We start from the raw sequence: 25942 nt of genomic DNA, 5'->3' as shown, positions 1-25942 counted from the left end.
GAGACATTATTTGGAACATATGATGCAATTTTATAAGCAAGACTGTTTATGAAAAAACGTTAAACATTCTTTCAAAATTACGTACAATCATGGAAAATAACCTTGTGTTAGTTTCTTCTGTATGTACTTCTGAAGATGACACTGCAAATGTTGAAACTCGCCAGAACAATGATGGATTTAAAATAATTTCAAGAACCTGTGTTGCAATTGACTATACTGTGATAATAAATAACACAATGGGTTACAACAATGTGCAAATCAACATAAAAATATACACAAATCCTTTGCTGTCTTATGTAAAGAAAACTACATTTATTTTGGGAAGAACTTCCCAAGGAAAACAATTAATTAACTTTGCAATATTTACTACAGGCTACATAAAATTTTGGGGTTAAAAATGCAAGCATGGGAGAATACTCGAGGGGAGCACAATGTTTATTTCAAACTAATGCTTAGTCTAGAAAGTTGAAGATAGAAATCTAAGGACCTCAGAGCAAAAAATTAATACTTTTATCGTTGTGTTTCAAAATAAACTGTATTTAGAATATTCATTGCAGAGGGCCTAAAAAGTAGTCTTCAGAATCTAAATTTAAAACAAAATATAAGGAATAAAACTGTTTCTGACTTGAGATCACATTATCTAATTGTTCTTTTCTGAGACTATCTTTCTCCTTTGGTCATTTAAATACCTACCACTGTCAGATAGTTGGACTTTGAGTCTTGAACACTGAAGAGAGAGTGTAAGTTGTCTGCAAAACTAGCTGCAACTGTCAGTACAGTTGCAATGAGGCATCAATATTAGGTCCAACATCAGTAGCCTCTCTTGTTTTTGCAAGTGATAATATGTAAATAATACTGTTTAATTAATTGTGAGAATTACACAAGACACATATATATATACTCTGTGGGGAATATGTAGAGTTCTTTCAATGCTAATGAAGGTGGTGCATAAAGTACCAGTGTGCTTTGAAGGACTGAAAGGGGCAGAAGGGCTGACTTCAACTCCCTGGTAGGAAATTACATTTTGTCTTGACCATAGGTATATGAGTCCTGTCTTTGTTCAAGAGAGATATGTAATTTGGCTCAAACATCATTATTGGCCCTTCATACTATGAAACTGTGGCAGGAAGGCAAAGTCTGTGTGAAATTTTGGTAAGTTGCCACAGAAACCTATGATATAAAAACTCTGCATTCAGGGATCAAACCTTAGCGAGCAGAAAACTTTTGAGTGGTTTCTCCCTTTAAAGATGACTGCACTTCCATGGAAGATGACATATGCTCCTCTCATCTGTCAACATCGCACACTGAAGAATCAGTCTCGGTTGTTCGTAACGTGATTCATGGTGACAGAAGAATGAGAATTCGTGAAGTTGCAGCACAAGTTGGCCTCTACTATGGCACATGCCATACGCTTTTAACTCAAGGTCTGGGAACGACGAGCCTTCAAAAACATTCATCCAATGGGTCACAAATGTCAACAAATAGAAATATGTATGCCAATCACATTTCATGTTCTCCAGCCACAGTATTTTCTTAATTTTGTGCCCTTCACTTATTTCTGATCCCCTAGCTGACAACACCCTAGTGGGAAAGGGACTTCTGAAAGTAGCAAAGTCTATGTGAAGTGGTAAAATTAAGCTCAAAATGCACCAGCACTGCTTCAAAAATGGCACAACCAAAAGTGATATACTTGGAATTTCTTTGTCACTACTATACAGGCAAACTGAGGTGAAATGTATATGCTATTCAGCTCACTGTGAGAAAGCCATTTTATCAAATTAATTTTTCAGGTTGTCTGTCCGATTCTGTTTGACATTCACAGAAATCGTCCATTTCATTCCTGTCTCCTATAATGTAAAACGTAAAGCTATCCCTGCAACAGGCCGTGATGGCCCATAGGGTTGTGAGACGTCGAGGATCCCACATTATCTAGACAGTCGGCTCACAGATGGCGGTAAGGTTGTCAGCCTTATGTGCCGGCTGAGCTTTACTCCCCAAGAAAATTATTTAATTAATTCCTGGTACTCATTTCTGTTAGAGGCTGAGTCAACACCAGGGCCATAGTGAGGCTGGAAGGATTAGGTAACTTGAAAAAAATCTAATGATCTCATCGAGACTTGAACCCACGACCTTCCGGCTTGTAGCGTAGTGCCTCAACCACTATGCTACCACGTGCCCCCTCCAGTCTCCTATAACTTCAACAAACTTGAAATTGTGTGTGTAAATTAAAGTGGCATTGATGGTTTGCTACTTGCTGCAGAGATCTTGGAGAAAGTCATCTGTTGGACTTAATCCAATGTTCAAAAATCAATTTAGAGTACAATGCCATGCTGAGTCTAACAGTTCTGTAATTAACACATAATTTAAACTGACGAAGTGTCCACTGCCAAGATACATACAGACCTCATATGGTTACCAAGGTCAGAAATCTTGTCTTTAGCTAGGAGCATACATGGGCCCATATTCAACTTTTCATTGCAGTTTTGCATAACTGACTGGTCAAGATGCTCACTTAATGTTTATGCAAATCTGAATGGGGGCACACAGTAGCGTAGTTGGTTGAGGCACTATGCTACAAGACGGAAGATTGCAGGTTTGATTCCCGATGAAGTCACTAGATTTTTCAATTGACCTAATCCTTCCAGCTGTACTATGGCCCTGAGGTCGACTCAGCCTCTAGCAGAAATGAGTATCAGGAATCTTCCTGAGGGTAGAGGGCAAATAGCGTGTAACGCAGACAACCTCACCGTCATCTGTGAGCCAACTGTCTAGAAAATGTGGGAGCCTCGGCATCTCATAAACCTATGGGTCTCCACAGCCTGTTACAGGGATACCTTTACCTTTTAAAAATCTGAGCACACCACACATACCCTATTGTGTAGTCTTAAAACAATTTCCTCATACTTTTTAAATATACATCATGTATACACTTTCTATATGTCAAGATAAAATTCTTCTTGGATGTGGCAATATGTAGTTTGGTGGATGGTCACCAATATTTCACAGAAACCTACTGCATTCAACTTCAGGCTACCTTCTACCAAGGACATGAAGGCAGCCGGTTCATCTGAAATGCTGGCACCCATTTACAAAATTAGAGTGTGTTGCATCCCAGAAGACCGTAATATTACACACTCATGAGTGTGAGGACCTCACATACACAAGTAGTTGCCACATTACATGGGACACACATGTGGAACTTTACTGAAGTAAGTTCTGTACGTTCATTCAGCTGTGTATGATAGTTATGAAAACAAAGAACATATTTTGCAGACACCTTACACTTCATATTACATACCAACTTTTGTATGAGTCCTTGTTTCAGATTCTGAGGCTGTAACAAAATTAGATACAGAGAGAGTGCCAATAAATCAGCAACACAGCCATCATCATGGGAAGCATCATCACAAAGATGCAGCTGGTTCTGTCGCGTGGATGGTTATCATGGGCGATGGCTTGCATAACCTCACCGATGGCTTGGCAATTGGTGCTGCATTCAGTGGAGATACTGTCGCAGGCTTTGCAACAGCACTTGCTGTATTATGTCATGAACTGCCTCATGAATTAGGTATGTTAATTTCAACAAGCAAGTTAACTTGCTAGAGGTCACAAACCTAAATAATTTAAAATGCTGTTTCTTTTTATTAAGTATTGTTCAGAAATAATGGCAATGAAGAAAAATATGATAATGAAATTTAAAAAAATTATTGACTTTTTCCTTAAGTAATAACACTGAATAAGTGTTGAGATCATTAATGTCAATTGCACTATGAGAATATAATGTTGAAATGGATAGGACTTAGAAGGGACCAGTAACTGTGCACTTAAACCTTCAAAACAAACTGGTAACTATAGTTACCATGGCTTTTAACATTAAAAAGTTCTGCCCTTTGTATGTTTTGTATGGTTCTCATAATAAACAGCGACTATCTTCCTAAAATAAACATTACCCACTGATCTTTGTAATCATAATAAGATGTTTTCCATGATGTAGGAAATTAGTTCTTAAATATTACTTAGAAACAGTTGATATACAGCAATCAATTCCAAATTCCTCCTTTAAGTGGCACAATTACACATACTGACCAATATGCTTACATTCCCAAGCATTTACAGACTGTACTGTTAATATGAAAACTATAAGAATGTGCGAGATCAACCCAATAAATATCAAAGCTACGAGTCCTACTTCTGTAACTGAACAAGTCTAAGTGGCCATGGCTCATCTGGTCAACAAACAGATGCACAGAATAGTTACTATAGGATTCTGACGATGGTGTGTAACACACAGAGATATTGGGTTTTCGGACTTTATCCATCGTCCTGGTTTTTAAGATAACTAAGAAAAACACGACGTTTCGGAAAGTGGATCTGTTTCCGTCCTCAGGTGAGGGAAAACACCTATTCTGTTGGGTCCCTTAGAAAGAGCTAGCCTCAATCACTGATTTACACGTGATTATTAGGAGATATGACTTACTGTTTGACTGCAGGAATATGAAATTTTGTTTGTACCATGTAGGTTTAAAAGAATTTCTTTAACGGACTTTACAAGGTACTTGCAATGAGTGTAATAGTGTTGTGTACATATGATGGTTGTACGTATGTACTTGATGTTTTTATTTTCACATGTTGAGTGTTCACTGGTGTATTCATAATAATTAATTCACTGGGCGGAGTACGAGCTTTCCACAAATATTTAACTGGTGGCAATTATGTGGGATATTCTAAATTTTGATGGGGGCCTAGTGGAATATAACAACAATTTTGATGTTGCAACTGTGTGACACAACAAAATCGGTGACAGCATTGGGAGCAGAATAAGAAATTGGGGTGCCTCACCCCTGCTTGAACCATGATAAACAGGTTGCAAGGGACGCGGCACAATATGATGCAATTATGTGTGTCTCATTTGATGATGACACAAGCTCAAAGATATTCTGGTCATGAAGATCACTGCCTTCTGGGATGTGGCACCATGTAACATGGCAGGCAGGTAATGTTTTGGAATAACAGGCTGCCATAGAATTATGTGTTGTCACAATCCAGAACATAGGGAACTTCATAGTTGTAAAGATTTGCTAACATATTCACTGCAATAAAATCTGATTATCCAACAGGTGACTTTGCAGTCCTGTTACAAACAGGAATGAGGATACACAAGGCTGTCGCCTACAATATCTTCTCTTCAGTACTAAGTTTCTTCGGGATGGCCATTGGTGTGTGGATTGGCAAACATGAATCAGCATCGCTGTGGATATATGCTTTTACAGCAGGAACATTTCTATACATCAGTCTTGTAGACTTGGTAAGTATACACACAAACTACCACATTACAAATATTCTATTTAAGCACTGTTTAAACTACAACTAGAACAAAGACACTATGCCTTATTATTTAACTGAAGGACAATTTAAACAAACTTATTCACGTATGGGCAGTCAATAGTTAAATCCCTTCTAAGATTTCTTAAAATGTATGTCATAATTTGACTACACAACCTTAGAGAACAAAACCTTGTTATCCAACAGGACCTCCTATATAGTCATTGTGAGGCATCATATTTCAATGTTGAACAGTTTATTACCAGTCCTACTTAATGGTAACTGATAATACACAGAATTACTGGGTGTTTGGACTTTGCACATTGTCGAGTATTTTAGAAACTAGAGTTCTAGAATGTTATACACCATCATCAGTAACCTCTAGAATCTGCCAGAACCAGCTGTCAATGCCCTTATTCCTGCTTGTATCAATTAATATGGAAATTTCAATTGAAACCACGTTCCTTCATTTGACTCTGCATAATATTGGAAGATCACAAACACAATAGTCAGAAAGATGCATCTCGAATCAGTTTCAGGCTTTTTATAGGTGCACAAAGGGCAGTATTCCAATCTTTCTGAAATACCCATAGAATATAAATCCGACCATTAACGGATCTTACTGTTCAAGGATATGTAATAAGGTGGCAGCAGCAGAGCTACATCTGTTTGCAGAAACCAGAATCCACTGGTTTCTCCTTACAAACACGTGTTCCCACATGCACACATATGTGACACATTCAAAAAGCAAATGCAGTTACACTGCAACATGGAGTAGACACAGAGAGACATAAGTTGAAATATCAGCTGGAAGCTGTCACATGCCCAATGCCCATCAATGCAGCAGATTATTGAGCAAATTTCCTTGAACGATGTGTCCTATGCATTTGTCAAAGTAAACAGCACTCCTCCTTATATGATGCACATGTGCCCAATAATGCTGGGAGCCATAATGTTCCAGGACTGTTTGAAGGGAAAACTGCTGTCTCCATCGTCAAGAGAAAGTGAGAGCCCAATGGCCGATGCTGATACCTATTGTACATGTCCACTGGATGAGTGTCGCAGGCAGAAAAGAACATACCCTACAGGACACCCTCTCTCTCTCTCTCTTTCTTTCTCAGAACAAAGAAATGTAAGACCGTGGTGAAACCTGTATGGAAGGTATGGGTCGGTATGGAGAGGGGTTGGGACATAGGGGAGATAATACAGTAAGAAGGAACAAGTTATAGAAAAGGCCAGATTAAATTTAAAATGGTGGTGAAACAAACATCAATATTAGGGTATGAGAAATGGAAGTAACAGGGTCATGAAGTCAGCTGCTTATGCCTGCACTTTGATTCTGTCAAATTATCTTTCTAGCAGGGCCACAGTTTAATACTAACGAACAAGTTACCAACTGTGAAACATGTTGCTGTTGCAGATTCCAGAAATGAATACCAACTCAGAGAAGTCTCAAGGGTTTCTAGATGTAATACTGCAGCTGGCTGGAATTATCACTGGAGCCAGTCTCATGCTCATCATTGCACTTTACGAAGATGATTTAAGTTACCTGTTTGGTTAAACTTTGACCCAGCTACAAGAAACTTGTCACTCACGAAAGGTTTGCAAAACCAGGGGTAGAGGATCTTACTAGGTTATGTAGGCTAAACTTCTGAAAGAATCACAGCTCATTTCAATCCACTGTACTACTGCTCATTCTCACACAAATGTATTGCATTTCCAGTATTATGAAGGTGGGTCTTCTGGAATGTGACACCATGTACTGTGGTATATGGATACCAATGCTGCAGAGGAACGTGCTGTCTCCAGCTTCATGATAAAGGGAAATGAACACCAGCACACATGCCCTACACCCTATTTAAAACAGAGCCAACTACACTGAAACATTCAAAACAGCTACACACAGCACCAAAGCATATAACCAGCACATTTTAGAAACATTTTACATCAACATGAAAAGCAGAACAGGGTGACAACAGAGCAGCAGGTTCCTTTAATCCAACATCTCATACACCTGATGGTGGCCAGTTAGACCAAAACATGTAGTGTTGTACATGAAGAGATGAAGACATGGAAGTGTGAATATTAGTACATCGACAAATTTGCATAGAGACAGCAAAGAGTGAGAGCACGAAGTCAAGATCAATGGATTCTGAAGATGGAGACAGTTTCCTCCTAAACATTGGTATTATAGTGGCTATCTGCCATTTGTTGTGAACTGTGTATTCAAACTACAACCACTTGGTGGCACTTGTACTGAGTGGTCTCTGAGGACAATCATTCATTATATGGTCTGCAGGGAAGGAACTGCATTCCCTTCCTGATGTCTGTTCCCCAAGGAAAACCATGCAAACCTCATTACTTCTGGGAGTTACTGGTCCATGCCCCTTGAGATCAACTCAATTACCACAGCCCTGACTAATCCAGTTCCTGAAGTACTGGCTATCCCCATCACACGCTTATCCTCTCTTATTCCCCTTGCGTTCATAAAAGCTTCAGCGACTGCTGCTCTCCTTCCTGCAGGACCAGACCTGTTTAGTGAATGTTCTTATAACTACAGCTTGACCAACCTCATAGGACAAACTAAAGCTTGTTCAAGGAAAGGACTTGTCAATAAGCAAATATCATGTTCTCAGGCTTTCTATATGATAAACCAAAGGAAAGGAAATGTGGTTCTTTATATTTATTGCTATACACTCATAAACATTAATTTACATGCAATAATAATAATATAAACTGTTGAGTGTGAATATAAAGTAGTAAACTTTTTAAATTTCCTTTACATGTTTCGGTCTATTTGACCATCATCAGTGCCTCAATATGTTCTGTCTAACAAACACCTAGACCCAGAAATACAGAGCCCTTAACAAATAACAAGAGAACACACAACATCAACCAGGAGGGCATAAATATAACACCTGTTCAATACAAGATTCCATGGATGCAACCACTGATTTGAGATTTTAACATCTCCAGACATTAAATGTAATCAAATAATTGTAAAAGTATTTTAAGATCCAAATAAAAATTAATTTTAATGTATACGAAGGTACAACACAAACTGTAAACATGTATCAACATAAATGTAATAGTAACGCCTGATCATGTTGACTTGTTCCTCTGATGACAGTCAAATAGACCGAAACATGTAAAGGAAATTAAAAAAGTTTACATCTTATATTCACATTCGACAGTTTATATTACAAAGTGAATACTAGTGTGACGGGCCAGAATGAATAAAGTTAAAAAGAGCATAATAATTCGTTACTTTCTTCTTTGTGATGATAATGTTTCTGAACTGTGAATAACTAAAACTTCTTCCAAACCTTTGTGTAATCTCATTAATTACTCACAAAATTTATTTAAGATTCTAAAAGGTTTTTATACTTTATGACTTCTGTTATTCCAAAATCAGTGATTACCACAAAGTAACCTGGTTAATATCAAGATGATGAAGACTGATGTGGGCTTTCTGCTCTCCACCATGGTGTTACCTAGTTTTTGCTACATGACTATACATCAGTCTTGTTCAGTTCCAAACTTTGGGACAAAAGGTGGACCAGAAGAGAGGTGAGCATGTGTATGTAAAGATCATCCATCTATATACTGTTAAACTGCTGACTTCGCTGTTCATGGCCCAGACTGAAAATGGTTCCTACTGTGTTATAAACTGAGCAATAAACTAATCATAAATCAAATCTTTAAAAATCTGTGAATTTTTATAACTAAAATGTGGAAGTATTAAATTTTTAAAGTACAATTTGTTCAGAAACTTTACTCATCACAGTAACTATCCACTGAAATTCATGGCATCACATCCCAGCATTGTACTACCCTCTGCTGTGATAATCTCATACATCATATGTTTCTAGCTTAAATAACTACACACAACACTGATGAGCTAGATTAACTTCAGTCACAAAATTCTGTACATCAATTTCAGGTTACAGGTTATGAATGTCAGTCTCAGGCCTTTCTACATAAAAATAAAACACAATACATATGAATATAGATTACCACGTATAATGTTCTTTTAATTATGATCAGGAGACAGACCCATCCATGTATGACATACATATTTCTATCTGCCATTCCTGTGAGAAAACTGGCGATACAATGGACATTTTACATCTGAATATACACGCACATTCTATAAGCAGACTGGAACAATTTCACATTAATACGTAGGTCGTACCGAAAGTCAGGAACAACTTTTTTTGCATGCAACCTGGGAACAGCAGACGAAAGAGAGTATGGTGGTAGGTGGAACCAGCTGTTGTGTTAACCTTGAGTGTCTTGTGACGTCAGTAGCTTGCATCACGTGACCAGTATCACTCCTAACAAAATGGCTGACAACAATGTGTCGTTTCGCCAGCGTGCTGTCATCGAATTTCTTGTGAAAGAGGAAATCCCTGCTGCAAAAATTCACCAAAGACTTCAGCGTGGTTATGGAAGTGTGTGCATGGGTGAAAGCAGTGTTCGAAGAATGGTGAAACGTTTTAAACATGGGAACACCAGCATCAAAGATGAGCCTCGGAGCGGTCATCCTCGAACAGCCTAAACTGAACGCAACAATGAAAGAGTGGATGAGATCATTCAAGATGACAGGTGTGTGACTGTGGACACAATAGCCCGAAAACTTGGAATAGGGCACACTGCAGTACAGGAGATGAATGAAAGCTTGGGCTATAGGAAAGTTTGTGCTCATTGGGTCCCGCGGTTATTGACTGAACACCACAAAGGTCAGTGAAAAGCAATCACATCAAAACTGTTGAAGAGATATTGACACAAAGGCAATGATTTTTTGCTCTGTATTGTGACAGGTGACGAAAGCTGGTTTCACCATTTCAAGCCTGAAATGAAACGGCAGAGTACAGAATGGCAGCACTTGCATTCTCCATTAAAAAAGAAGGCAAAGACAGTGCCATCAGCTGCAAAGGTGATGGGCACATGTGACATATACACGGTGCCAAATCCCAGAAGACTGCTTTCTTCATAGTCACCGCCGTGAGAGCCTCAAATCTTACACGTGATGGGCACAGTCTTCTGCGTTGCAGAGGGGTTTATTCTGGCCGAATTCCTGGAACCTGGGCAAACCACCAATGCTGCTCATTATGTCCAGACGCTCCACAAGCTCCATCGTGCATTCCACGATAAACGTCCGGAACGAAACATCATCATCCTGCACGACAATGCTCGCCCCCACGTGGCGTGCCACACATTGGAAGCAATTGCAAAGATGGGGTGGGAAGTTCTTCCACACCCCTCCTATAGCCCTGATCTGGCACCCTCAGACTACCATTGTTTCGGATTTGTGAAGGATCAGCTGTGTGGACAACGTTTTGAGACAAGGGAGGCAATTCAGAAAGCAGTGCGTCAGTGTCTTCGGATGGCTGGAACGGAATTTTACAGAAAAGGAATTTTCAAACTCCCAGAACGCTGGGAGAAATGTGTACAAAGAAGTGGCGATTATGTGGAAAAATAAAGAAAGGTCTGTAGATTGAGGTGGTGTATTTGGTTTGTCAATAATAGAGCATTTTACTTTACCAAAAATTGTTGCTCATGACTTTCAGTACAACCCTTGTAGCAACATGAGAAAAATGTACACTTGGATGATGCCTACTGAGATATCTATAACTCAATATTTGATGTCATCAATGATCATACGGAGATGATACTACATATCTAAAAATTGTGTTCCTTCCATATACATAATATTTCCAGATGGTGTTGAAGTCGGAACAACTTATTGCCTAAAAGAAACAGACTTCTGTTTCATTACAAATTCCATACACTTTGCCCATATTCACTGCCATAACACAGAGAAACATAAAACTGATGATAAAATATATATGAATGTGAATTTACAATAGGATTGTAATTTTAAATAATGCAAATTTGTAATGATTTTATAAAACATTAATTCAACATTCCATAAAATCTCTATACACACAAAGGAATAACATAACCAGCCCAACAGGGTGGAAAAATCTAGAAGTCACTCTAACATATACAGGATGCATGTAATAACACTACATCGACATCTACAACAAATGTGTAAATAACATATAATGCAGTGCAACAGGATCCAACGTTGCCAATATAATCTCAGACAAATATACTTCAATGAATAGCTAGTGACTGCAACAAAGAATAACATTTAAGAAATTTAAATTTTTATCTCAATTCTAAATATATTTTAATTCATAATCAACACCACGTTCACATGAGACATTTAATTTTAACATACAGTGGAACAAGTCTGGCAAGACAGACATGCACACAATGTCGGTCATATACGGCCAGAACATGTAGTGATAGAGAGAAGTAAGACTCACTCATCAGTCACACCTGGAGCTGAGCCCTTTTTGAGAAACTGCCAATTGTGCAGCTACTGACGAACATCCCAGCATTTTATGGAACCTGAAGGTCCATTACCATGTTCACAAGAGCCCTCCGACAGTCCCTATCCTGAGCCAGATCAATCCAATCCATACCATCCCATCCATCTGAGATTCATTTTAATACTGTCCAACCACCTGTGTCTTGGTTTTCCCAGTGGTCTCCTTCCTTCTGGTTTTCCCACCCATATCCTATATGCATTTCCCCTCTCCCCATTCGTGCTACATGTTCTGCTCATCTCATTACCTTATGCCAGATAGAAGTAATTAGCTTATGGACCTTAGAACGTAATATTTCACCTGAAGCTTGAATAAGTTCGGCCGGAATTTGATCACCACCTGGCGATTTATACTGTAACGCATTGGGTATATGTCACGCGACAAGTAACTTCACACCTTATTTGATATAGCGAATTTATTACACTCACTGATGCCGTGTTTACAGGTGTTGCTAGCAAAGCTGTCGAGAGTGGTTTATGGCTGGGTAGTAACCATGGTATTCCTTGTTACATTACCATGGCAATGGTTGCCTGGCGCAGCCGCTCCTCTGCCACATCAGAGCGGGGGGGGTTTACTCGGTGTTGCGTACTGGTGGAAGGAGTGGGGGTATGTGACGTAACTCGAGGAAACGCAGAGTTCATGTGACCCCCACTTCCCGTTGCGCCATCCACGTCACACTGCTCCCTTCTAAAGGTTGTTCGTCCCGAACAGCCTAACGGTACATCCCTGTTCCTTTTTCTTCCCATTGTCCTTTCTTCAATCGCTACATCGGCTACCTTCTTACGGTTGCTCGTCTCGAGCAGCCGCATGATAAGGCGTGTGCCGGTCCAGGTGTACTACCAACATTCTCGATCTACGGTTTTGGATTTGTGAATATGTAAGTACTTGAACCAGAGCATATCACCCTGCCACAATACAGCTGCAACATCTGTCCCATAACTTCTAGTCATACTTCTCCCTATTTCTCCAAAAGGCTAGCACCATGAAATACAGATGGATGCATTTCACTTTTGTGCCAAGGTACCACAGCATAAATTCAAAGAGAAGATCTTTGAATGTGGACATCCTCTGAAGTGTCCCAGCTTCAGCAGCTACAGCTGCGAGCGAAGGCAACATACCAATCCACAGAATCTCCATGGTCCTTGGCAATGGCTCGTATTATATGCAAGGTCCTGATGTCTAATAACACGAATCTTGGCATGGTATGAAGAGCTTTCATAACCCGATCAAATTCACGCCGTGCCATTTCTGTCATGTCTTCTTCACTTAACCTTGTCATAAATTTCATAGTGACATTTAGTTCACAATTATCTTCCACACCTAATTCACTTGCATGAGTACTGATGTCAGGCTGATTATTAGTAACTGCTATCCACAGACGACAGAGGGGTTAGCATACAGAGGCCCGTAGATACTCGTAGAGGCCACGGTCCAACAAAACAAGCTCTGCTTTCCCATCTGCAGCCTTCCTAACAAACACATTTCCAGGATGTGAATCTGCATGCACAAATCCTGTATGGAGTATCTTTTCAGCAAATGCGTCGAACAGCTTCCTGTCAATATCAGCAAATGAGAATCCCTGTTTCCTTAGTGATTCAACATCGCTGATTTTGGTTCCATGAATGAACTCTGTAGTCAGAATTCTCTTGGTGCTCAAATTCCATATGACTTGGGGTACATGAATAAATGAGTACTTCAAGAGACCTTCTGCACAGCATTCTGAATTTTTTCCTTCATTAATGAAGTAGAGTTCCGTTTTAAGATTTTTTGTAGGTCCTCAAGAACCCACTCAAAATCAAAGTCTCGATGCAGCCATCCAACTATCTTGAGCAAGAATTTAATGGTCAAAACATCACCAGTAAAGCGATCCTGAAGATCTATATACGGCACCTTCACAGCTACTTCTTTCCCAGCCGAACCCTCAGGAAGACCCTAGGGCTGGATATCAGGCAACAAGCAGTCGAGGTTTCCAGCGGATTACAGAACATCAAAAACTGGACCTTGTGGAGGGCCCAGAGAGAATGAATGTGCGATGGATGAAAGTGATACAACGGGATCTTCGGGCACGTTAGTAGGAAACTGCTCGAGACAAGCTGGTCTTAAGAAGGGAGCGGATGTCGCAGTTGAAGAACAGACAACGGGAAGAAAGGAAACACCGAACCAGAAAAAAAAAGTTCACATTGCAAGCATAGCCTTGGAAGAAAAGTACCAGTGATGCACTGTTAGGCTATTTGGGACGAACAGCCTTAAGAAAGGAGCAGTGTGAAATGTCTAACCGTTGTTGGGCAACGGGAGGTGGAACGAGTTACCACGAAGACAGACCCTTGATAAGCGGTTGGTTTCCAGGTTATGCAATAGTAAGGAAAGCGGTGTTTCTCCATGCTGTGCCGAGCCGAAGCACACTAGTTGCTATGCAGCAATAAACAACTCTCGGCAGCATTCCCCAGCAATGCCTGTAAACACGATGTTTACGCAACAGTCAAGAGATCATGTAACTGTTTTCTGTGTTGTCAGTTTGAAAGCTACAAAACGAGGAGAACGAGGTACCAGTCAGTTGCAGTCTAGCATTCGCCGGAGTGAATGGCAGCAGGAGAAGTAAATGTGATACTGCAGATGGCAGTAATTGTAAAATTGTAAACTATGTAAATGTAAGAGCAAGTGGAATAAATTCACTATATTGAAGACGGTGTAAAGTTACTTGCTGCGTGACTTACACCCAACATGCGACAATATATTTTCAATTTCGCAATTGCATTTTCAACCTCAAAAGGGGGGTCCCTTGTCACCACAGCATGGTTCGCCCTCAGGTTGCAGATATATTGTTTAAGCAGGTGCGGACAGCCAACAAGAGGTGGTCCTCCAGCTTGGAGGTTGGGCGTGGGGCTAACAACTCACAATACAATAAACAAATTCTATAAAAGACAGCCTTACTTCCTATAAATATTACACTTGGATGCATCAGCCTCTCAACATAATTTCAAGAGCTTTATGATCATAACCTATTCATAATATGAAGTTAATGCTGACTAAAGTAAATCTATGTTATTAGTGTTATCAAACACATCAGTATACTACAACTGAAATCACATAATACACTCTGCCATATTTCATTACAACAGTAAAATAACTTCCAGGGCTTTGTATTTTACTGGCATAATAACAGTAATGTCATAATTTTCATTTCATGCATCCTGTTGTGTTATAATATACACTCTTAACCTTGATATTTGTTGTGTTGTGATGGTTAATAAAGAGGTTGTATAGTAACGTCATATTTCAAACCTGACAAACTATTAACCTCATGTTTATTTAAACATAAAGTGTCCTTAAAAGCCATGTAATCTGAATTCAAGTACAACCACGCGGGAAACCCCTATCACCATGGATGACACTGAAGAAATCAATAAATTTACAAGTATCAAACCAGAAAGTATATCAATTGTCAAGAAGGTAATATTCTGCAAAACAACTGTTCCTTAATGCAAAACTAGATGCACAGATTAAACTGGTTCTGTAAGCACACACACATCCCAGCAGAAGCAAAGTTAAAGCGTCACGTAACTTCGAACAAGGCCAAGAGTAACCTTGAATGCGCAGAAGAAAAATTTCAGACAAGGGGGTTGTTTGTACAACTGGCCGCCTGTCACTTCTCACACCCTCGAACCCAGCCCTGTCTGAAATTTTTCTTCTGTGCATTCAAGGTTACTCTTGGCCTTGCTCGAAGTTACGTGACACTTGCTTTACAATGAGCAGTCTTTCATGCACATACACGAATAAAACAGACATGTGTAACTGGTTTTGATACTGTTCTGTATTCCAGTATATGCAGCTGTTCAGAATGTACCAAGTGCTGACGTAAAGACTATCTGAACTGTGCCAGATTTGAGGTTTTCAGTGGTGACTATGAACAATGCCATTTTCTGGGATGTGGCGCCATGTAGGGCTTGTGTGAATCGATGTTTCAGAGGAATATATCTCCTCCATCTTCAGGGTTCACACAAGATCTGCACTGCGGCACATCCCAGAAGACGGCATTCTTTAACTTCTGAACTGTTCAACACATTTTGTATTGCTGCTGTATAAAGAATGCTGCATTTGAAACTTAATCCAGTGGTTATGAGTGAATTGCACATGTGACTGCAACGAAGAACTAAGAACACAACCAATGTAGGCAAGGGGCCCAAAATCCCAGAACGCTTGGTAGTAGGCCCGGGCAGCTTACACAGATCATGGTACCTTGTCAGCTGAGCATCAGGCTGAATGCATGTGCTGCATGCAGCCTCCATGAGGTCATGTTGGTAATGCAGGCAGACTGAAACTGCCTCAGGCTACAGGTGTGTGCAAGGGTGTATGACTACACCATCCATGTGAGACCCTGCAGGCAATGGCAACCAACTGGACCCACCATTTGAAGGGTCACTTCCTTGGTTCAGATCCAAGTCAAATCTAATTCGTTTAGAATAAATACTCTACACCTATTTTGAACAAAAGTTAAGAAATGTTAGAAGTCAGCAAAATGGGGAGGTATTGGTACTGTAGATTAGAAGCATCATGAAGTCAAACTCACCATCCTCAGCCACAGTCATCAGGGTGGAAGCTTACAGGGTCAAGAACACCCTAATGCAGTACTACATCTGTCAAGACTTTGGACATGTCTAGGAAATGTGCAGACAAGCAGCTCGATGCCTGTGGTGTGGAGGCACCCATCTTCATAAGTACTGCCCAGAAACTGAGAAAAAGGAAAAACTCAGCCCCAAAGTGCTGCAACTGCAAGCTAAAAAAGGTAGACTGACCCCACCCAGCAAACTACTGAAGCAGAGTTACAGCAAAGGAGGACCCTCAAGTCCAGCAGCAGGTTTCCGGATGGAAGAGAGTTTACTTCACTTATGTAAACCCTGGGAATTCCCTGGCAGCAGTCGGAACCACAAACAACTCAGGTACAAAGGATAATGGTTATGTCTGTCACATATCAACCAATTTCCAAATCAGGTCAGTCAGCTCAGGCCCCTAGGTGTAAACAGTTTGCCTCTGGCAAAAATTTCACAGTAGCAACTTATGTACAGCAAATTATGACAGTATTCAATGGCTGCACTGAGAGCGTTGTTCAGGACCTCGCGCGATGTGGAAGTGAATGCCGAGCAGTTCATTACTACGAAAGGTTTGAAGGATACGCCAACTATTCTTTCCTTTTGTCAGGATAAATTTTTGCAAATCAAAGAGTTGGTGGAAAATACGGACAGTTCCCATGTTTTCGTTGATTTCCCCCGTTATTTACATAGACTTGCCCATCTTGGTACTCGGCTTCGCCATCTGTTCCAGTTTAGAAGAATACCACCGGAGTTGGAGTCTTCCGCCCTGACATTGCGTGAGCAAGTGCAGTCACTTTCGGCAGAAATCAACAGCAATTTGCAGAGCGAGGAGCATACGTCATCAGTACCGCTGCTCGCTGCAAGCATGATCAATTTGCACAACGCTGAAGGTAGAGCCGAATAATCAGCTGTTGAATTTTCTGCCACTCCACACATGGAGCATTTAACCCCTTCCCCTCTGCTTGTCGTGGATCCGGCCAGTCAACAAAATGATTGCTCAAGCTTGGGTAATCTACCCACCACAGGGGTGTCCACTTATCCTAGTAGTATTTCTGCCTTTCCCTTCATCTTCGCAAAATTGCCGAATCCAGTACAGCAAATGTTTCGGGGTCTTCCCGTCACGGACGGATTGGACTTGTCTCAGTTGATCAACTTTTTGCGAGTTTTAGTGCGGATTAGGCACATCCTTACGGTTTTCCAAGTGCCCCCGTTCACGTCTTGCAAGTTTTTTTGGTTTTACCAAAGGGGCATTGGCCTCAAAAACGTTTGACACAATACGGCGTGGGGATCCTCTCTAAGCTTATCATGAGAGTATACTTGAGTTTTTTATTCCAACACGTGCCATGTTGCCACTGATAAGTTCCGATTATTTGAGAGCCCAAAGGGCCAACGAGCCCCTATCTGCTTATATTACTGACATTAACGAAATTGCTGCTGTTCTGTGTCAGGATGCAGACGAGGCAGTTGTGGTCAGAAATATCCTCGATTGGCTCCACCCTCGGGAAAGAAGTCGGTTAGTTTTTTGTGATAAACCTGCCACCTATGCCAAACTAGACAACATGTGCATATATGCACACAATATTTCGACAAGCGACGAGTCAGAGCTCCTGATCGCGCATTCCACCCACCCCTATGACTATTGCCGAGCCTTCTGTGTCTGGTAACCTTACTTCGCAACCTTCCCAAAAGGTTTGTTATCGCTGTAACAAAGTTTGGCACATCCGTCAAGTGCCGTGTTAAGTTATGGGCATTACCTAGGCAGCCGCCTTTATCCCAAGGTTGACGTAATTGACTAGAAGTTAATGCGCAGTCCTCTAGTTCCCATGTGCCTTTTGCCATTCCCATGGGTGATACTCATACGGTTTGTACCTTGCAGAGTCAGAGTATACAGGGTGTTTCTGAGCATCATTTACCCTGTCTTCAAGACCTTTTCTCGTTTCAAAGTGGTAGCAGAGCATGGTTTTGATCCAGGGACCTCTGGGTTATGGGCCCAGCACGCTTCCACTGCGTGCTGGGCCCAGTCCGAGGTGTGGGTGGTCCTTCCCAGCAGGTGATGACTTCTGGAGGCCGTGGAGGACCACAAGTGTCAGCTCCTCCTCAGATGCAGCCACAGCAACTGGGTCCACCCCGCATGCTTGTTGGAGGGCCACCACCTGGTATGATGGGACCACCTCCTGGCATGATGGGTAAGACACCCGGTATGCCGATGGGTCGAGGAGGTCATGGCAGCAGTCATTCCAGTACATTTCATCTTCATGGATACAATTTCCTAGTTCTGGGATCCGAGTCTTTGAGTCACCCTTTAGATGTTGCTGAGATTCAATTGAGTGACAATCATGGCTTACTCTCCAGGAACCTTGTAGATGCACCTAGGAAAGACACAGTTGTGGTCCCCAGTAAAAGTTATGCAATCACCCGTTTGTTCACTGATAATCCTGGAACTTTAAAAAAACTTTGAAACGTGAAAAGGTCTTGAAGACCGAAATTTGGTTTTTGGGTAGGACGTACCAACTCAAAGACACTATAACAAATATATCAAATAATATATATATTAAATAATAAATATGAATACAATGTAAGTCCCTGGAGGTAATAGGCCTCCGCCAATTAACCAAGCACAATCATACAGACCAGGAGACGAGTGAATCAACTGAACAGTTCAAGCTCCCACAAGAGAATGGATCACTCACGTTGGACCTCCGCCGACGGGAACCAGGAAGTCAAACACTGGAAGGGGGTAGGTAGTAAGAAGGGGGGTGGGGGGATGCCCTTTGATGTAACGCAGACACGGCATTAGAGTATTCATTGATGGAAGTGCAGTATTTTCAATAGCATTTGATTTGTTTCATTTTGGTCCATCACACTAACAGTTACAATTATAAAAGACAAGTCCATCCAGAACAGATATTCCATACAGGATTTGTGCATGCAGATTCACATCCTGGAAATGTGTTTGTTAGGAAGGCTGCAGATGGGAAAGCAGAGCTTGTTTTGTTGGACCATGGCCTCTACGAGTATCTACGGGCCTCTGTATGCTAACCCCTCTGTCGTCTGTGGATAGTAGTTACAAATAATCAGCCTGACATCAGTACTCATGCAAGTGAATTAGGTGTGGAAGACAATTGTGAACTAAATGTCACTATGAAATTTATGACAAGGTTAAGTGAAGAAGACATGACAGAAATGGCACAGCGTGAATTTGATCAGGTTATGAAAGCTCTTCATGCCATGCCAAGATTCGTGTTATTAGTCATCAGGACCTTGCATATAATACGGGCCATTGCCAAGGACCATTGAGATCCTGTGGATTGGTATGTTGTTCGCTCGCAGCGCATTCCGAGGACAGATTGTAGCTGCTGAAGCTGGGGCACTTCAGAGGATGTCACACTGGACAGACTTGTCTTTTATAATTTTCAACAGCAATTTTAGAAATGCACGATGATGACCATATCAATCGAAACACGTAGTGCATCAGTGATGTGAAAAATAATTTTAAAATTAACAAAAGTGGAGTTTAAGATTTTAACACAAGTTTGCATGAGATGGTGAATAATAGGCGAAATTAAAAATAAAATCCACTGTGGAATTAGTAGAGTTTTAAACTCTTCAGACAAGAACTGGTCTTAATTGACATAAAAAATTCAAAATTTCAAAGTCACAATCCCCAGTAGGAAACTGTGACATGTTCAACACTGGTCCATCAGAATATCAGACTGTCAGATGTCACTGTTTCTGATATCCTGTACTCAGACCATCTACCATTGGCAGTCCACATACTGGAGCGTGTCAAAACCAGGAAGACTCTGGAACCTGCTGAAAAATTCAGACTAGGGAGCAGTTTCAAGGCCTATCTTCTAATTTAATATCACATAAAATCGAAATTAACTCAGGGGAAGAAGCCAAGAGAGCGATGCATGACTTTACAGCCTCTACTTCTTCGGCGTATAGGTTGTCAAATAGTAAAGGTACTCTTTTGGAGCTAAACAACTGTCTCCCTGGTTTAGATCCTTTGTTAAAACACAAACAGGACTAAGAAAATTGTGGCATGAAACCTGGAGTCCAGCATGTAAAATGGCAGTTAACTGGGTTGCGAAGACTATCAGACGAAAGACTGGCAGAAAGGCCCTTGAATGGTAGGAAACGAGAACAGGTAACTGTGAAGTCACACCTCGGACTACGAGTATATGGCCCATTGCAAAATCCCTCATAAAGAGGGACAGACCAAAGATTCCAACCTCTATTCATGGTCCTCTTCACCTTAAATTTCATCCGATAGAAAAGGTGAACGCAATGTTCACTGCTTGAAAATCAGTTCCCACCCCATGATCTGTGTGACAAAAACCATGAAGGCTACACTTCAAGCTCTGCTTGAAGCTGTAGACAAGTACCCCCAAAAGAAAAAGACCATGTGATTTATAGAAATTAATACATTCTTTGAAACTGAGAAAGGCCTGTGGAATTGCTGGCATTCCAAATGAATGCCTCAGGCATCTTCCAAGAGGACCAATGGTATACCTAACACATTTGATTAATATCTGCATTCAGCTTTCACAATTTCCGACATCTTGGAAGGAAGCAAAATGAATACTCATACCCAAATCTGTAAGTACCCTAATTCCCCCCAAATATATGCCTGATTAGCCTCTTGTCCACAACAGGCAAACTATTTGAGAGAGTTATATTAGAAAGGGAACAGCGAAGAAAGAGGCGTGCTTAATGCGAGCCAGTTTGGATTCCGTACACGTCACAGCACAACATTGCAATGTATGAGGATTAAGGGCCATGTCCAACCAAAGATAAAGATACTGGAGTCAAGGAACAATTCTACGATGATTTTCAAAGAGTGTATGAGAATACCACAAAACATGATGTAATTATACTTGGGGACCTAAATGCCATGACTGGCAAAGAACAAGCTTACTCTCAGGTATCTGAAGTGCACAATTTGCATGACTTTTCAAACCAGAATGGTGAAATGGTGTGCAACTTTGCAATCCAGAATAATATGATCAGCATGAGCACACAGTACCAACACAGAAGAATCCATAAAGGTACTTGGATAGCTCCTCGTGGAGCTACAGTCAGATAGATCCTGTACATATCAATGCAAAGAAAATGAGTGTAGTTGAAGATGCCAGATAAACACGAGGACTAAACTGTGATTCTGACCATTTTCTTGTTAAAAAAAGCAAACAGGCCACGATTGACGCTTTTAATAAATTAAAGGAGGAATCCATAAAATATGTGTTAGTAATCAATGAAAAGAAAACGTGAAATGCACCAGAAAAAAAAAATCTAAAATTGATGATTTAGAGATCGGAAATTTAAAAATTGGTCAAGTGAGATCATTTAAATACCTTGGGGCAATAGTTAATGAGGATAATTCAATAGACGAGATTAAGGAGAAGAGAAATATTAATGAAGAGTACAATCTTCTGGTATACAAGGTGCGCCAATAAAGAAACTGGATTACTTTTATGACTCATTTCCGGCCATGTCGATGACGAAGAGGAGGGTAGGGCATTGACCCGTGGACTTCCCTCTACCGTCACACAAAGTTTCATTCACGCGCATCGGTTAGTCTGGCCGTGACCATTGTGAGAAGCGGATTGTGTGTCTGAGCTCCGTCGGAATAATGCTGAGCGCTAATGTAGAATGTGTTAACATCAAATTCCTCACAAAACTTGGAAAACCTGCCACTGAAACTTACAATTTGTTGACAGAAGTATATGGTGATCAGTCTATCTCGCACACAAGTTTTCGAGTGGTTTAAGAAGTTTATGGAGGGTAGGAAACACATCGGGAACGATCCAAAATCGTCCTTCCACTGCGAAAACTCCAGAGAATGTGGAGAAGGTCGCTAGAATTGTTCGAAGAGATCGTCGACTGAGCATTCGAGCAATTTCTGAACTTACCAACATCAATAAGGAAAGTGTTAGATTTTGCACAATCATCTGGGCATGAAAAAGGTGTGTGCTAAAGTTGTGCCAAAAATCCTTACCCCCCAGCAAAAGGAACATCGAGTGAACTGCTGTGTTGACACTCTTGAAAACATTGAAAATGATCCTGATTTCTTCCAAAACGTAATTACGTGTGACAAAACTTNAACGCGCTATCTGTGAAGAGGTATTTGGCAAAAAACAACATTCCAGTGATGGAACATCCACCGTATTCTCCGGACCTAGCACCGTGCGACTTTTTTCTCTTCCCAAAAATCAAGTCTGCGCTGAAAGGGACCAGGTTCGAGTCCGTGGATGCAGTGAAAGCAAAAGCGACGCAACTCTTGAAGAGCATAACACAAGATGACCTGCAGCACTGCTTCCAACAGTGGAAAATTCGCATGGAGTGGTGTAGGGATCGGGGAGGGGACTACATTGAAGGGGATAACATTTCGATTGTCTGATTTTTTTCAATAAAGGGTTAGAGCATGAATCCGGTTTCTTTATTGCCGCACCTTGTATAATGCCATGTAATAAGTTCAAAGTCAACTGCCACAGCATTGCATTTGATTACTTAGCTGAGACCCTCAATTTTTCACTGGTGAACATATTCTCAAAACACACACATACATAAAGTGGCAAGATGAACTGTTGCCACGCAACAATCGTGAAATAAGCAACTACACAAGTCATTTCTAAGTAATGGCTCCACAAACAAGCATGTTCCGACAACAACAATGGCACTGAAACGGAGGCACAGTATTTTCTATGCAGTCCATGGTGATTTCAATGAAAAACATGTAACATGGTGCTCTGAAGAGAAAAATGCCATTGGGTATTATCTTCCAAATTATTACAAAAATGATATAATTCCTCCTCCATCTCAACCTATGCATTTCCCATACCGAAATTCTGCAGAGGTGGAATTGCTAGACCTTGCCATCTTCAGTAATGTGTTCTCAAATCACTCACTACACACACTATGTAATCCCTCAACATCCGATCACAGCTCCGTCTTAATGAATATACGTGCTCCATTAGAAGCAGATAAAATTAAACTTAATTTGATCTACCAAAAACCTAACTGGTAACTTTTTCAAAATTATTTAGTAATCAATCTCAGTATTCAGTGCTTAGAGGGAAACTGCTCAAAGAACGAGACTGATATAGAGCCTTACTGACACCTTCAACAGAGCCATTTGTTAGGCCACACCGCCGAAAGGAGAATTTTCAGAGCAATGCAAATCGCAAACTCCACTTGTGATCTCATTCAGAAAAGGAACAAGCTTCTCATGCAGTGGGAAAGAACACACGATGTTGCTCTTCGCCCTCTAATTAATTATTTAAAAGAGAAAATAGATCTGTCAATCAAAGATCAATTATTGAAATCCTGGCAGAAGACTTTATAAGGGCTAGACACCAACAACACAAATGATACCTGGAGTATATCCAGCTGCTTAACAAACAGTAATCCTAATATCCCACCACTTACCATTATTGGGAACACTGCGACCACAAGTCAGGAAAAATTAAATGCCTTTGCAGATACCTTAGAACAAATTTTCACTACAAATTCTGATGTTTACCGTACCTTTACAGTTAGCACTGAACATTTACTAAATGTGTTTATAGTATAAACGTTTGGCGGGCACGCGCGGCTCTGCTCCGCGATAATGAGAATTATTGCGCCCGTGCCGGAAGACACGTGCGCCAATCATGGTGAAGTGGCCATTGTTCGCTTATCGATGGGATGTTGGTTCGTGATGGCAGACCTATATGAACTCCTTTAATGAACCAACATTTTGCATCATCACCACATACTCTCTATATAAATCCCTCCCAACATACCAATCACATCCATTATGCATGGGATCTTCACGCACTACAGAACTCTCTGCACGTGTTTCCAGTGCTGGACGGAACCTGCACAGTGCCCACATCAGGAACTTCGTGAGGAAGACACACAACAGAAATTATGCCAAGGGCATCTATTCGGAAGAGAGGATACATACAAAGACTACGAATACGGCTTTCCTGGGGTAAGTCAAAATGGCAAACCAACTACTTTGGTCGAATCAAACATCAGACCCGAAATTGTGGACCTCATTCACAACACCACAGAACAAAATAATAACCCTAGCACCTTGCCGTTACATCCTGATTTGTCAAAGCCAGAAACCTATCTCCAATGACCAGATAGACCTAAATCTCTATCTCCACTACCAACACCACCCAGCAGCAGCGCCAGAACCACTCCTGAACCTCACTTCACACTTCCAGCTCCACCATCACCTGCTAAACAAAAACAGACTATACATCTCTCTGACAAACACATCAAGGAAGAAAAGAAGACAAGAACTATTCCTGACAGCCATTCACATGCTCCAAGTCACTCCGAAAACACTAATCTATCAGGAGCAGATAGCAGAAAACGAATACGAAGAGATGACAACGCCGGACAATGTGACACTCTTGACGGCCCTTCTTGAAACAAAACAACAAAGATCGACATTGATATCAGCAGTCCCTCTACCTCCACTCAAGGACACACAACTAATACATCTTCTAACACACATTCGACCAACTCTGACATCATCTACACATTTATCGACAAGACCAACTTCTCAAACACCCCCCTCCAACCTCAAGAAGGGCCCCAACCACTGCCAGCTTTGACCACGGAGACCACGTCCACTACATCTTCACTGTCTCCCGCACAAACAACGCAAACAGAGCCATCAACAAAATCCTTCAATTTCTTAAAGCAACCTATCCGGGAGTTGCAGAGGCTCATTCTACAACATAACAGGTCCACTTCCCCGCCCGATTCTTGGCGTATCTCATTCGTAAAGGTCTCGCAAAATTCTGTAAATATGGATCTCGAGCTATAGAATTCCTGAAACAGCTAACAGACTACGTAGCTACAGACTACCAATGACTGACATGTTACAAAGCGACCCCTCCAAAAAAGAAAGCTCGCCTATCATCCAACATAGCCATTGGACAAACGACCAAAGAAATACCCACCACAGGATATGGAAAGCACATACAAAAGCAGGTATCATCAGTTCCCTTGCCAATCACCACAACACATATTCATGGAGAAATAGTTCGATCTATTTGGTGTAATATGGACTTTTCTAATACAAATGGCCACTCATATACGATGGGGTACCCAAAAGAAACCGAACTAATTTTTTTGTGGGCAGAGCTTTTGTAGTACCGCATTTTGCCGCTATGAGCGCATAGAGCTAACATTTCTGAGTCGATAAGCCGACTACTGTTGCTTCAGAAGGTAAGGACTAGTTTCGGCAGAGTTTATAGTGACAACTGTTTTGTGTGATCATCGTTTTTGCAATGGCTGATTTTCGTGAACAGCGTGCGGTGGTGAAATTCTGCTTTTTGCTCGGGAAAAGTGGAACAGAAACTCTTGAAATGTTAAAAACGGCGTACAAGGACGATGCTATGGGGAAAACTCAAGTGTTTGAGTGGTTTTCCCGTTTCAAAAATGGTGAAATGTCAATTGATGACAAACCTCGTTCTGGTCGTACTTCCACGGCCCGAACACATGAAAATGTTGAAAAAATTCGTGAAATCATCAAGGAAGATCGACAACGGACCATTGGAGAAATTGTGGAGCTGTCGGGAGTGACTTGGAGCTCAGTTCAGCGAATTTTAACAGAAGATTTGG

At 41.0% G+C, this 25942-nt stretch overlaps 1 protein-coding gene across 3 annotated transcripts in view; it reads left to right on the top strand.

Moving 5' to 3' along the window:
- Positions 1–9497, top strand: part of LOC111865281 (zinc transporter ZIP10) — a 32014-nt gene extending 22517 nt beyond the window's left edge. The window contains exons 7-11 of one of the 3 annotated variants that reach the window (XM_023853189.2): positions 1248–1424; positions 3326–3568; positions 5118–5305; positions 6743–6922; positions 7046–9497. In XM_023853189.2, the coding sequence (XP_023708957.1) occupies positions 1248–1424; positions 3326–3568; positions 5118–5305; positions 6743–6883 (749 nt within the window). In that variant the 3' untranslated portion in view covers positions 6884–6922; positions 7046–9497. Of the gene's footprint in view, positions 1–1247; positions 1425–3325; positions 3569–5117; positions 5306–6742 lie in introns of all 3 variants that reach the window. The other 2 variants (XM_023853183.2, XM_023853197.2) reach the window with 2 other exon arrangements.
- The last annotated feature ends 16445 nt before the right edge of the window (positions 9498–25942 follow it).

Source organism: Cryptotermes secundus, unplaced genomic scaffold (genome assembly GCF_002891405.2).
Source record: "Cryptotermes secundus unplaced genomic scaffold, Csec_1.0 scaffold806, whole genome shotgun sequence".
NCBI lineage: Eukaryota > Metazoa > Arthropoda > Insecta > Blattodea > Kalotermitidae > Cryptotermes > Cryptotermes secundus.
The sequence above is the reverse complement of the archived record's forward strand: the minus strand, read 5'-3'. Positions and strand labels throughout refer to the sequence as shown.